General features: G+C 36.1%; 1 protein-coding gene across 1 annotated transcript in view; it reads left to right on the top strand.

Annotated features, from left to right (window-relative positions):
* Positions 1-14,541, top strand: part of PSMD1 (proteasome 26S subunit, non-ATPase 1) — a 92,479-nt gene that overhangs the window by 8,769 nt on the left and 69,169 nt on the right. Inside the window, exons 5-12 of the mRNA XM_004427668.3 lie at positions 430-635; positions 3,228-3,371; positions 6,124-6,350; positions 10,541-10,601; positions 11,538-11,666; positions 13,126-13,214; positions 13,709-13,787; positions 14,298-14,471. Of these exons, the coding sequence (XP_004427725.1) occupies positions 430-635; positions 3,228-3,371; positions 6,124-6,350; positions 10,541-10,601; positions 11,538-11,666; positions 13,126-13,214; positions 13,709-13,787; positions 14,298-14,471 (1,109 nt within the window). The remainder of the gene's footprint in view (positions 1-429; positions 636-3,227; positions 3,372-6,123; positions 6,351-10,540; positions 10,602-11,537; positions 11,667-13,125; positions 13,215-13,708; positions 13,788-14,297; positions 14,472-14,541) is intronic.

Below are 14,541 nucleotides of genomic sequence, written 5' to 3'. Positions count from 1 at the left end.
CTCAAGGAGCTAATACTTTCATTAATGTAAAGAAATTTAATAATTTATTGCCATGTGATAATTGCTCTCATAGCTCTTTTTACATATCATCAGTAATGGCAAGTGTTGGTTTCTTGAAAGTGAAACAGTCAGCAGTTGTTTGTAGCCAACTTAGTCAAGTTGAGTAATATAATTTTGCTCAAAATAAAGTAATAAGATAGAAATGTTTTGAATAATATCAGCCTTATTGGAATTAGTGTGTAGCCCTGCAGTGTAACCACTATGAAGGAAACAGTATTAATTTGAATGTATAACTTCTAGCATTTTAAAATTTGCTTATTACTTTATAGTCATCACATAAGTTTTTATGATTATAAATGTAGGCATTGTCCTTTCTAGTAGTTTAGCCCAACTTACAAGGTGATCAGAGTTCTTTTATTTTCTCCATAGCAAAATGCATTGATCACTACACCAAACAATGTGTGGAAAATGCAGATTTGCCTGAAGGAGAAAAAAAACCAATTGACCAGAGATTGGAAGGCATTGTAAATAAAATGTTTCAGCGATGTCTAGATGATCACAAGTATAAGCAGGCTATCGGCATTGCTCTGGAGACACGAAGACTGGACGTCTTTGAAAAGACTATACTGGAGTCGGTAGGTGGATGATGTGATTTTAGAGATTGTTATTGAAGGGGAATCAGCAAAGCAAATTATCAGAACTGAGAATCTCATGGGTAGTGAAAAGAAAATCTAGTTTGGGAATAATAAGGTGCTCTTTTGCTAAATGTTTTACTTTTATATTTATATATGAACCTTGGCTGTGTTTTGTGTTCATCGAATATCTGCTTTTATCTTACCACTTTTATTACTTTGAGGTCTTGCATGGGGAAGTTATATTAATTACCCTGCCCTTTTTAAGAAGATTATATTGATAAACTACTGTTTTAATGCATTTATTATGACTAAAACTATAAACCAGATTCCTGATTGGGGATGTTTTGCAGTAATTATGACAATTGTAAGTCACCTACCAAAGTAGTCAGAAAGGCGCAAGACTGAGTTAAACTGACATTGATCTGCACGCGCACTTTGCTTGCCTCACCACCTATCCCCCATGAGCTAGCTTGCTCTCTGCACTCCAGCCATTTTGACCTCATCTCAGCCCCTAGATGTACCCTGCCCTGTTTCCCTTGTCAAAAATACTGCCTCTGCTAAAAATATTCTTTCCTTTCTTTTCTTTACCTGCTTTATTCCTGTTCAAGATTCAGAGTTCAGCTCAGTTGTCACTTGTTTACAGATCCTTTCGTCATTCCCTGCCACCCAGGCCCTCCGCAACCCCTACTGCAAAGGCTTGGTCCAATTCTTTTGTTAACTTCTTGGAGCCCCATATTTTTTATAGTGTTTACCGCTATAGTAATTGGTTAGTTATGTTTTTAGGTAGTTAACATCTGTCTTTCCCACTAGATAATAACTCCCTAAGAACAGGTACTTTGTGCCTTGTTCACCCCTGTGTCCCCAAAGCCTAAGGCAGTGTTTAGTAGCAGTGGTAAGATTTGTTAAATGAGTAAATGAATGAACCACCCAATGTGATAGAATGGCCCTTGTTTTACTGTTTCATTTTTGTGCAGTTGTAGCCTTTCCTTGTCTTCATGTGAATAGACTTAAAATACTTGTTTTCATTCATTCAACAAATATTTTTTGAGTGCCTACTAGGTGCCAGACACAGTTCTAGGCATCAGAGGTATAATGGCAAACAGCACCAAGAAAATTCCTGCCCAAATGGAACAATCCGTTGGAGGAATAGGCAGTTGAGCAAATAAATATGTAAAGTAAAGAGATGATAAATGTTTAAAAAAAAGAATAAAGTGGAGTAGGAAATGCATCTTACTTTGCATCCCGGTCCACATATGCATATAGATATAACTTAAGTTGTATGAAACAATACCTACTTTTACTACTTGTAACTCTGATTTTTTTTGTGAGAAAGATCAGCCCTGAGCTAACATCCATGCCAGTCCTCCTCTTTTTGCTGAGGAAGGCCGGCCCTGAGCTAACATCTATTGCCAGTCTTCCTCCTTTTTTTTTCCCTCTTTTTCTCCCCAAAGCCCCAGTAGATAGTTGTACGTCATAGTTGCACATCCTTCTTAGTTGCTGTATGTGGGACTGGTGCATCAGTGTGCGCCCGGGATCCAGACCCGGGCCGCCAGTAGCGGAGTGTGCACGCTTAACCACTAAGCCATGGGGCTGGCCATTTTTTTTTTCCCCCCTTTTTTTTTTTTTTCTTGAGGAAGATCAGCCCTGTGCTAACATCTGCCAATCCTCTTTTTTTGCTGAGGAAGACTGGCCCTGGGCTAACATCCATGCCCATCTTCCTCCACTTTATATGGGACGCCGCCACAGCATGGCTTGCCAAGCAGTGCATTGGTGCGCGCCCAGGATCCAAACCGGCGAACCCCGGGCGGCCGCAGTGGAGCGCGCGCACTTGACTGCTTGTGCCACCGGGCCAGCCCCTTAGCTCTGATATTTTTAAATTGTATTTTATTTTTTAAAAAAGACTAGTTCCCTTAAGTTGATTTCATTATACACTGATGGATGGTCACAACTCACTTGTTGAGAATTAGTCCTGTAGCTCTTCAATATGCTTATTTATGTTGAAGGACTTTTATGGGTTGGTATTTCAAATATTGGGCATACTTTGGAGAACCACAAAGTAAACATATATAATCTGGAGTCAGAATTTCCTCAGGGAGAGCACCAGCCAGATGTGACAGCACTCAAAACTTGAGTCACTCAGAGCTGGAGAACAGTTATGTCACATCATGTTCCTGGCCAGAGAGTGTAGGCAGTAAGTCATGAGGGAGTCTAGTAGAAAGATTGGAGGCAAAAAGACATTGGGGGACACAACTGAGAAACTTAGCTACTTGGTATATGAACAGTTGTGTATATCTTTTTATTATAATTAATAGCATCACTCTATTATAGTATACTATGTTCATATGATGATCCTGGATGACCACTATATATTAAAGTTTTTTAATCCATTTTTTCGTGAAGACAGGGAAATATGTAATTTTCTTTTAAGATTTTCATCTAAAATGGTTAAAAACTTTTTAAGTTTTTATTGTTTAAGGTGTTTAAATCTTTGGCTGCCTAGAATGACTAAAGAACCTAGATTAAAATAATTCAGTTTCTAAATAAACATAATACTTCAGTAGCCAGATAATGATGTATCTTTAACTCTTTCAGAATGATGTCCCAGGAATGCTAGCTTATAGCCTCAAGCTCTGCATGTCTTTAATGCAGAATAAACAGTTTCGGAATAAAGTACTAAGAGTTCTAGTTAAAATCTACATGAACTTGGAGAAACCCGATTTCATCAATGTTTGTCAGGTAATTACATTACATTATTTTATACTGCACTAATACATTGCATTATATTACATTACATTGCTATAATGGTTTCATACATGTATCTCAATTGATCCTCACAATAGCCCTGTGAAGATAAGGTATGTAGTTTATATTGCTTTTTACTGATAAGAAACTGAATCTCACAAAACTAAAAAGCTGTTTTGTTATAATGCATTCTTTCTATGTATTCTTTTTCATTTTGAAAATAATCCAAGCATTTAAGGAAATTTTGAAAACAAAGGTTAAAAAAAATAAAAGGTAAAAGAAAAGATAAAAACAGTACCTGTGTTATATCATTCTAAAAAGAATTTCAAGTGTAAAAATTGACTTTGGTTTCATTACCCACAAACAACCAAAACATTTGAGTATATTTTCTTTATCTCTTTTCGTGTATGAATTTGCACATTTTTAAAAAAATCAGAGTGTACAGAAAATATATAAAATGAAAAGTGTATCTTTCCTTTTCCCTAGGCCTTTTCCCAAAGGTAAGGATAGATATTTTTCCTCCACTTATTAGTACATGTTGAGCTACCTCATTCTTTTCAATAGCTACATTGTATTTTATTGACTGGAAGTGCGCATAGGTTTGCTTTTTAACAAGTATCATACTGTATTCTGCTTAGAGCATAGCGTTTTAGCGCATTTTGTTTGTTGTTTTTTCACTGTAATGTGTTCTCATTATGTTTTCATTCTCTATATTATTAAAAAATTTAGATTAATATATCCTTTTTTTAAATGCTTTTTTTTTTAATGCTTTTTAACACAAATTTGAAACAGAAAAAACTGGAAGAAAAATATGCACATTTGTATCACCTGAAGTCAACTTAACATTTTAGTATATTTCCTTTCAGTTTTCTCTATATAGGTTTTGGTGTTTTGTTTGCTTCTAAATATTTTTTTTTTCTTTTTTTTTTTGTGAGCAAGATCAGCCCTGCGCTAACATCCAATGCCAATCCTCCTCTTTTTCGCTGGGGAAGATTGACCCTGGGCTCACATCCGTGCCCACCTTCCTCTGCTTTATATGGGACGCCACCACAGCATGGCTTGACAAGTGATGTGTAGGTCCATGCCCGGGATCCAAACCCTGGGCCGCCGAAGCAGCACCCACGCACTTAACTGCCATGCCACTGGGCTGGCCCCCTAAATAGTTTTTTTAATAGTTGTTTTTAAAAAACTTATATGAAAAACAGTAGTCCTCTGCCCTCTTCCTCTGTGTGTGTGTATTTCATTTCTATTCCTCAGAGGCAGTTTTATTTCTTTGGCTGTTTTATTCCTTGTCCCTTTAAAATTTTTTTAAAATTTATTTTACATGTTTAAAATATATTTTTTGAATAGATATAACACATTTACCTGATTCAAAATTCAGAAAGAACCAAAGGGTATACAGTGAAAAGTCTTCCCACTCCTTTCCTCTAGCTCCCAACTTCCTTTCCCTGGAGGCAAGCAGTATCAATTATTTATGTCCTCAATTTAACATTTTTCCATGTTCTAACTCTTCACAAACTCTCGTCCTGATTCTTTCTTGATTGTGTAGTAGTCACTCAATGGATGTACTTTGCCTTACTTAACCATTCCCCTATTATTGGTCATTTATTTTGTTCCCGTTATTTCCTACTCTTAATTTGTAATAACTTTATGTGTTCATTTCAAAATTGAGTTATTTGCCACTTAAGGGAACAGGAAAATTTAAATTGAATTCTTTTTTTTTTTTAATAGGAAACCAAGTCTAAATGTTCTTTCTTTCTTTTTTTTTTTTAATAATTTTATTTATTTATTTTTCCCCCAAAGCCCCAGTAGATAGTTGTATGTCATAGTTGCACATCCTTCTAGTTGCTGTATGTGGGACGTGGCCTCAGCATGGCTGGAGAAGCGGTGCGTCGGTGCGTGCCCGAGATCCGAACCTGGGCCACCGGTAGCGGAGTGCACGCACTTAACGGCTAAGCCACGGCACCGGCCCTAAATTGAATTCTTAAAAGAAAAATCCTAACTTTATTGGGTAATTTTGTTAAAACATATGGCAGGGGCCGGCCCTGTGGCATAGAGGTTAAGTGCATGTGCTCCGCTTTGGTGGCCCAGGGTTCGCAGGTTCGGATCCCAGGCACGGACCTACACACTGCTTTTCAAGCCATGCTGTGGAAGCGTCCCACGTAAAGTAGAGGAAGATGGGCATGGATATTAGCCCAGGGCCAATCTTCCTTAGCAAAAAAGAGGAGGATTGGCAACAGATGTTAGTTCAGGGCTCATCTTCCCCCCCCAAAAAAAAACATGGCAGATCGTAAGAGTAGTAAGAGAAATGCTTCAAAATGGTCATTTTAATGCCTCTTGTCCTGGCTCAGCACAATACAATGTGTGTCGAGTGAGTGACTCCTACAATTTATGGTAAAGCAGAAAATACAAGTTAAAGAGCACTTAAATGTAAATTATGGATAGGATTTAAAGAAGCCAAGATTCATTCACCAGCCAGTTATTGAATACTGCTAATTGCCAGGCACTGTATTAGGAGCTGTGAATATAATTTGTATGGCTTTTCCTAGGGAAGGCAGATGCCATTTTCAGGATAACTTTGTCTAGTGTTGGGATCAGAAATGGAGTGCTAGACTAGATAGTTTGTCTGCTCCAGTTTACTTGTACCTATATTTTAAGGTTTCCTATATTGGTGACTGTTACTCTCTAAGTATTTTGTAAACAGAGTTTTCAATTATTATGTAATTGTTCTTTATCTGCATTTCAGTGCTTAATTTTCTTAGATGATCCCCAGGCCGTGAGTGATATCTTAGAAAAACTGGTAAAGGAAGACAACCTCCTGATGGCTTATCAGATTTGTTTTGATCTGTATGAAAGTGCTAGCCAGCAGTTTTTGTCGTCTGTAATCCAGAATCTTCGAACTGTTGGCACCCCTATTGCTTCTGTGCCTGGATCCACCAATACGGGTACCGTTCCGGGATCAGAGAAAGACAGGTAAAAGTATCTTTTTCTGCATCAGAACTAATTGAACAATCTTTATTTCATTTTGGAAATAGGTGGAATATTCATAGTCAGCATATTCTAAGAATAAATTTCACCATTAGCTTTCATAGATCGTAAAGTCTTATTAAAGCTCTTGCTCTGTTTTGCGCTGTGCTGGGCACATTAAGGAAAACCAAAGAAATGGACCCTCTGGAAAAAAATGGAAGTGACTGTCTGATAGGGAGGGCCTGCCAGACAGCATGTGTGCTATCACATCAAGTAAATTAAAAATCTCAGATGGGGTAGGTGGGCTAGATATTAGATATTTGGAAAGTGAGAAACATTCTCAGCATTTTTTGCTTTCATTAGAACTAAATATACATGGGCCGGCCCGGTGGCTTAGCGGTTAAGTGCACGCGCTCCGCCGCTGGCGGCCCGGGTTCGGATCCCGGGCGTGCACCGACGCACCGCTTCTCCGGCCATGCTGGGGCCGCGTCCCACATGCAGCAACTGGAGGGATGTGCAGCTGTGACACGCAACTATCTGCTGTGGCTTTGGGGGAAAAAATAAATAAATAAAATCTTTAAAAAAAAAAAAAAGAACTAAATATACATATATCTTAGGCTGATACAGTATTAGATTTTATTTTCCTATATTTTCTTACACATTTAGGCCACTTATTAAAAATGCCTAACTTAAGTGTGTGTTTGTTATGCCTGCTTATTTTCCTTTTACGTTGTCCATACAGCAGTGAGAGTTATGCTTCTGAAGCCAAAGTAAGATGTCACTACCATCTCAACCTCCAGTACTTTGCAAACGCATTTCATATAAAATTCTGAGTTTCCAAAGTGGTCTACAAGGCTCTACATGATCTGTCCTCTCCATACCCTTCACCTCATCTCTTGCAACTTTCTTCCTTGCTCCCCACCTTCAATCTCACTGGCCTTCTTACTGGTCTTCAAAAACACCAAAAATATTCCTGCCTCAGTAAAATTTTCTTGAATTTTAGTTTTAGTGTTTGTTTTCTTCCCTCACTTTATTTTTCTTCTTAGGGCCTCTTGTTACATATAAGTTGGATTTTCTTTGCCCAGCTTCTGTGTTTTTCACTTTCTTTTGAATCCTTTCTGCTCTTTAATTTTTTTCTTTTAATTGAATAATAATTTAAATACAGTAAAATGCATATATGTTAGTTATGCAGTTCAGTGAGTTCTGGCAATATAAACACCAATGTAACCATCACCTCGATTATCATCCCAGAAACTTTTGCCTTTCAAGGTCAATCCCTTGCCTCCAAGGGAACCACTGTATTGATTTCTCTCACCATAGATTAGTTTGCCAGTTCTTGAAGTTCATAAAAATGAGATCATATAGATGTATTCTTTTGTTTCTGCTTTTCTCACTCAGCAATGTCTGTCATATACATCCATGTTTTTGGATGAATCGGAAAGTGATTTCTTTTTATTGCTGAGTAGCATTTCATTGTATGAATATACCACGGTTTGTTTTTCTTCATCCTAATACTGATGGACATTTGGGTTGTTTCTGGTTATTGGCTATTAAGAACAAGGCTGCTATGAATGTTATTGTACAAGTCTTTTTGGGGACAGATGTTTTCATTTCTCTTGGATAAATACCTGGGATTGGAATAACTGGATCACAGAGTATATGTTTAACTTGGTAAGAATCTGCCAAACTTTTCCAACATGGTTGCCTATTTTACCCTCCCAACAGCAATGTATGAGCATTCTAGTTGTTCTACGTGTTTGCCAACATTAGTTGTTATTAGTCTTTTTTAATATTACTCATTCCAGTGGTATAAAGTGATGTTTCATTGTGATTTTAATACAAGTCATTTGTCAGATATGTTGTTATGGATGTTTTCCCCCAGCCTTGACTTATCTTTTCATTTTATTAGTGGTATCTTTTGATAAGCAGAGTTTTTATTTTTGGTAATCCAGTTTTCCATTTTGGGATCTCATCTAAGAAATTCTTTGCCAACCTCATGGTTGCAAAGATATTCTCCTATGCTTCCTTCTAGAAACTATATAGTTTAAGGTTTTATGTTTAGGTCTGTGGTAGATCTCAGCTTAACTCTTTGTGTATGGTGTGAAGTAGGAGTAAAGGGTTTGTTTAAATATATGGATGTCTAGTTGTTCCATCACTATTTGTTTAGAAGACTATCCTTTTCCTGTTGAATTGCCTTGGAGTCTTTGACAAAAATCGGTTTACTGTGTATATGTGTTGATAGATTTCTCTGTTCTTTTCCATTGATCTATTTGCCTTTCCTTATACCAGTACCACAGTATGTTTATTGTTAAAGCTTATGGTAAGTCTTGAAATCAGGTAATGGAAGACCTACAGTAATGACTTCTTTCCTCTCCCAAGATTGTTTTGGCTATTGTAGGTCTTTTGCATTTCTGCAGACTTCTGCAAGTCTGGGGTTTCTGATTGGGATTGTGTTGAATCTTGAGCAATTTGGAGCAAATTAAAAGCCTAACGATATTGGGTCTTGTAATCCATAAATGTATTGTTCTTCGTTTATTTAGGTTTTCTTTAATTGTTCTCAGCCATGTTTTGTGGATTTCAGTACAGAGATTTTGCACATTTTTCCTTAAATGTATTTCTAAATATATTATGGTTTTTGATGCTATTTTAAGTGGTATGTTTAAATTTCAATTTCCAGTTGTTTGTTAGTAATATATAGAAATACAGTTGATTTTTGTATATTAATGTTGAATTCCACAACCTTGCTTAAATCACTTATTAGGTCTAGTAAATTTTTTTATAGATCCTTTTATAAAATTTTCTACATAGGAATCATGTCATCTGTGACTAGAGACTAGAGACAATTCTACTTCTTCCTTTATAACTTTCATACTTTTACCCCCTTGTTTTCTACATTCACTAGAATTTCGAGTACATTATTGGATAGACATGATGAGAGTGAACATCCTTACTGTGTTCCTAATCTTAGGGGGATAGCATTTAATTTATTTCTTTCTGATTTAAAAAATTTTCTTTCTTCTTACCTTCCCCTTTTCTTGTGTTGTGTTTATTTGCTCTCATGTTCCTTTTGAGTTATTCTTCATTTCTGAAATGATTATTTTTCCTCTTTCATTTCTAATTTTTCCCTTTTTCTACTGTTTCAATTCTGAGTTTTTCTAATTCTGATATGTAATATTCTTTATATCTTGTATAATTTTCTTAATGTCTTTTACTTCTTTTGAAATAAAACTTTTTCTTGTAATATTGTATGGGATTTTACTTTGATCCTTTTCTGTGGTTTATCTTTACAGAAATTAATTTTCCTAAATTTATGAGGGAAGCTTATTTAGGATAATGTTTCTAATTTCAGTGCTTTCTAGAACTTCTTCTGTTGTGTTTGTGGAGTATTAAACAAAATGGCATCTTATGTTCTGAGATCTCCTGGCTGTTTCCTTTCCCACTTTTATTTGGGCCTTGTTTTTCCTTTGTTTCTGCCTTCTTAGTTTGGATTTTGTGCTCAGCATGCTCTCCTCAGTGTAGTGCTGTGACTGGAAGGGAGTTTTGGCTGGTCAATTTTAAGAGTTGTTGGGGCTCCAAGTGCTTCACTTCAAACTGGTCTTGTTGCTGCTGGTGATATATCTCCACCTGCCTGTGTTGTGAGAATTAGGAGATAGTTTGTCACCTGAATTTGTTGTATTTGTTGTCCCTGCATTTTGCCAACCTAGTTAGTTGTTTTGTGTGTTTTTATGAACTTATTTGGAGAAATTTCAATAACTGGGCTGCCTCCATCTTATTAGAATCTTTTCTGTTTCTTTTTGTGTGTGTGTGAGGAATATCAGCCCTGAGCTAAGATCCATGCCAATCCTCCTCTTTTTTGCTGAGGAAGACTGGCCCTAGGCTAACGCCTGTGTCCATCTCCCTCCACTTTATATGGGATGCCGCCACAGCATGGCCTGACAAGTTTTGCATTGGTGCGTGCCCGGGATCCGAACCCAGGCCACCAGCAGTGAAGCACGCACATTTAACCGCTACGCCATGGGGCTGGCCCCTCTTTTCTGTTTCTTAATGCCAGTGCTTATGAAGTAATGAAACATTTTTTCCTTGCAAAATATTTAATTTGGGCATGGTTCTGATCTGCAATTTGATAACGAATCAACCACAGAAACTATTCAGAATAGATTTTTCAGATTAGTAACTGTTGATTCTCTACATTTTAGTGACTCAATGGAAACAGAAGAAAAGACGGGTGGCGTACTTATAGGAAAGACACCAGAAGCAGTAAGTTTGCTTTTTGAAGTTGAGGTTACCATTTAACATATATTCCCACAGTATATTGTAAATTATTTTAAAGTGTTGCCTGTTTTTATGGAGGTTTATTATTAAGTTTGATATGAAACCAAAGTCATTTTATAAAAATGGATTTTCTATAAAAAGTAAAATTTTAAAGACTGATCCCAGAAAGCACTTAACTTAGAACAAATCAAATCCATAGATCCTTACCAAAGAATGAACTCTGTCTGTAATAACTCCAAATACCTGTCACAGGGTGAGAAGAAAAGTATGGCCTCTAGCAAATAAATGGCAACTTATCATAGAGGGAGGCAGTTTAGTTGTCTTTGTTTTTAATATTCACAGTGTATAGAAGAGTGGGGTAAGTATCAAAGCAGTGGTCTGTTGGATGTAAATGCTTCCTCCATCAGGACTCTTGTTTTCTGATGCTCAGGTATATAAACTTCAACTGTTCTTCACCTGGATAGAGAATTGTGTTGATGGTTTGGTAGTTCATGAGATTGTGTCTATGTGTTAATTACAGATGCTTTTGGTTTTCTCAGTTTGGATTAGGGAGGTTCTCACCTAAAGTATAAGATGGCTCTGTATAAAATAGTTTTCCTTGCATATCACCAATAATTAGTTATTTTATAGTTTTTTTTTTTAATAGTAAAATATTTTACATTGGAAGCTAGTATGGAATGAATTTCATTCTCCTATCAAGCTGGTATCATATCTCATTGACCTCTAATAAATAAATAAATAAATTATTCTTTCTCTCAAATAAATAATACGTGAGTTTTCTAGATCCTACTGTTAAAATGTGAGTTTTGTTGTGAATAGTATGGACTATAAATTTCACTGTTTTAAGGCTGTTAAAATAAAGTTGGCTTAGTGAATTTCAGAGATACATGAATTTTCATTCTTGTTTATTTGTGTTGGCAGAGTCCAGAGCCCAAGGACCAGACTTTGAAAATGATTAAAATTTTAAGTGGTGAAATGGCTATTGAGTTACATCTGCAGTTTTTAATACGAAACAATAACACAGATCTCATGATTCTGAAAAACACAAAGGTAGGAAATTCATCTGTAATGGAGGCTTTTTTCTTTTCTTTTTTTTTTTTTTCATGAGGAAGATCAGCTCTGAGCTAACATCCGCGCTAATCCTCCTCTTTTTGCTGAGGAAGACCGGCTCTGAGCTAACATCTATCGCCAATCCTCTTCCTTTTTTTCCCCAAAGTCTCAGTAGATAGTTGTATGTCATAGTTCTACATCCTTCTAGTTGCTGTATGTGGGACGCGGCCTCAGCATGGCCGGTGAAGCAGTGTGTCGGTACGCGCCCGGGATACGAACCCAGGCCACCAATAGTGGAGCACGCACACTTAACCGTTAAGCCATGGGGCCAGCCCTGGAGGCTTTTTTCTTATGTTTATTTCTTTGTTGAATGTAAGTACTTATGTTTATTTCTTATTGAATACTTTGTTGCATTTTATTCTTAATCAAGGAAATAAGTAAGTTTTGTAAAAATAATAATGGGAGAAACTCTTGAAATTGTGGAAAAAGAAAGGGAATTAATATTGATTGAGCTCCTGTTTCTGTGCTAGTGTGTCATTGGGAAGTTTAGTGGATTTTTTTTTTTCCGTTTTCTTTAGCTAACTTTTATTTTAATATATACATGTAGCATTTGGACAAATAGCACAATCAGAACACTAATATAGTTTGTTTGTGTGTCTGTTTTTCCCACTAAACTGCAAACTTGAGAGCAGAGGTTTTTACCTTGTCATTGTAACCTTTGTTGAGATACTGATCCTAACAATTATTAATATTAATTTTAATTTTTGAACAGGTAATATATTCATCTGGTTCAAAAAATGTTTTAATATGAAAAGATATATAGCATAAAAAATCTTCCTCCCTTCCTTGTCTTATTTACCCAGTCCCCTTCCCAAAGTCGTTTATTCTTTTTGTATAGCCATATACTATTCCATTGCTAAACAGTTGTTTGATTGAAGCATATGTAATAATGCTTTTCCAAACTTTTAATACAATTTTTACAAATGGCAAAGACACAGAATTACGTAATTTGCATTTATGACGATTATTTGAAGCTAATCTTTATAATATGGTCTCATTAAAAATAAAAAGATTTACTTTGGTGACTGCCAGAGGTGCAGGGCCAGAAGAGGTGCGGCATTGCTCCTCAGCTTACCCCAGTACCTTGGAGACCTTGGGCAAGATGCTGAAGAGAGATTTCAGAAACCAAAAACTAGAAAACCTACTACCTAGGTTAACCTACCTAAAAGCTGCTACTGACCTCAAGTTAAAACCACAAATAAAACTCTATTTGACTTGCTTGTTTTTATAAACTAGCTATTTAATCTTTATAAAGAAATATCCAAGATCCATATTTTAAATATCAGTTCAGTTTATTTGTGTTTGCACCACAAAATAGGGTCTCTGATTTCGTGTTCACAAATGAGCTTGCGTATGTATGAATACTTTGCCAATGAAAAAGATCTATTTGTTTTTCTAGGATGCAGTACGGAATTCTGTATGTCACACAGCAACCGTTATAGCAAACTCTTTTATGCACTGTGGGACTACCAGTGACCAGTTTCTTAGGTAAATATTGCTTGCAAGTTTCCACTTTGGTTTAAAATCATCTTTAACAGAGACTCTGTTGACATTGTTACATGGACGTGGAGAGCTTCCCCTGCCTGCCAGTCCTGATTTTTAAATTCTGTTTTTGCTATTTTATGTATTTTTTATTGCATTTGTCTACTTGTTTTAAGGTAAAATTAATTCCCTTTATTAGTTGGCTTGTATTAGCTGGCTTATATATTAGCTATACATAATATATAAGTATTAAGCACAGAAATTTAATATAATTTTGCTTTTGTTCACAGTGGAATTACATATCATGCATTAAGGAAAAAAAGTTCTCAGAATATTAAGAACAACTTAGGGGGTAAAATAGAATCAGCAGTAACTTGAGACTCATAAAGTAAAATGATTTGTAATAGTTCAAGGTAAAATTTTAATGCTTTGACTTGAGTGTTATAAAAAGCTTCATGAAATGTGTTTCAATAGTATTGCTAAATTTTCTTTTCTTACAGAGATAACTTGGAATGGTTGGCCAGAGCCACTAACTGGGCAAAATTTACAGCTACAGCCAGTTTGGGTGTAATTCATAAGGTAATAAACACTGATCAGTGTGAACAGGCATCAGAACAGAAGCAAGTTTTCTGGAGTTAAGAAAAAATAAAAGTTTTTTCACTGACAAGTACATTTTATTAAATTGGATCAGTCCTCTCACAGGGAAGGATAAAGTAAGATATTAAATGCATATATATATATGTTTGTTTTTAATAAAAGGTGGAAATTCTTTTCCTGTGAAGACTATCTAAGCCATTTCTCAAAGGATGGATTGAAATAAGTTGTTTGCATAGTCTAAGATGAATTTGGGGAAATGTTATAAAACAAGGGAAAAAAATTGAAGCATCTGTGTCTAAACAGCATATGACTGAGTCTCATAAAGATTCTCCTGTCATTTGAGTGATGAAGTTGTATAGGAGAAAGCCCCACTTGCTCCTCCTCTTCCAGCAAGTGAACATTGTGGAGAAAAGGCAGTAATCCTAGAAAACGTTATGTCTTTTTCTTCTCACTTTCTCTTACTGACGCCTTTGTTGTGGCTAAAATTTACAGGGTCATGAAAAGGAAGCATTACAGTTAATGGCAACATATCTTCCCAAGGACACCTCTCCAGGATCAGCCTATCAGGAAGGTGGAGGTCTCTATGCGTTAGGTCTTATTCATGCCAATCATGGTGGTGATATAATTGACTATCTGCTTAACCAGCTTAAGAATGCCAGCAACGATGTAAGTGTTAGAATGGAAAACTAAATTTCCATTACATAAGAGTCCAGGAAAACATTGTATTTGCCAAATT

This window comes from Ceratotherium simum, chromosome 37 (assembly GCF_057802395.1).
Source record: "Ceratotherium simum simum isolate JZ-2026a chromosome 37, ASM5780239v1, whole genome shotgun sequence".
Classification (NCBI taxonomy): Eukaryota; Metazoa; Chordata; class Mammalia; order Perissodactyla; family Rhinocerotidae; genus Ceratotherium; species Ceratotherium simum.
The sequence above is the reverse complement of the archived record's forward strand: the minus strand, read 5'-3'. Positions and strand labels throughout refer to the sequence as shown.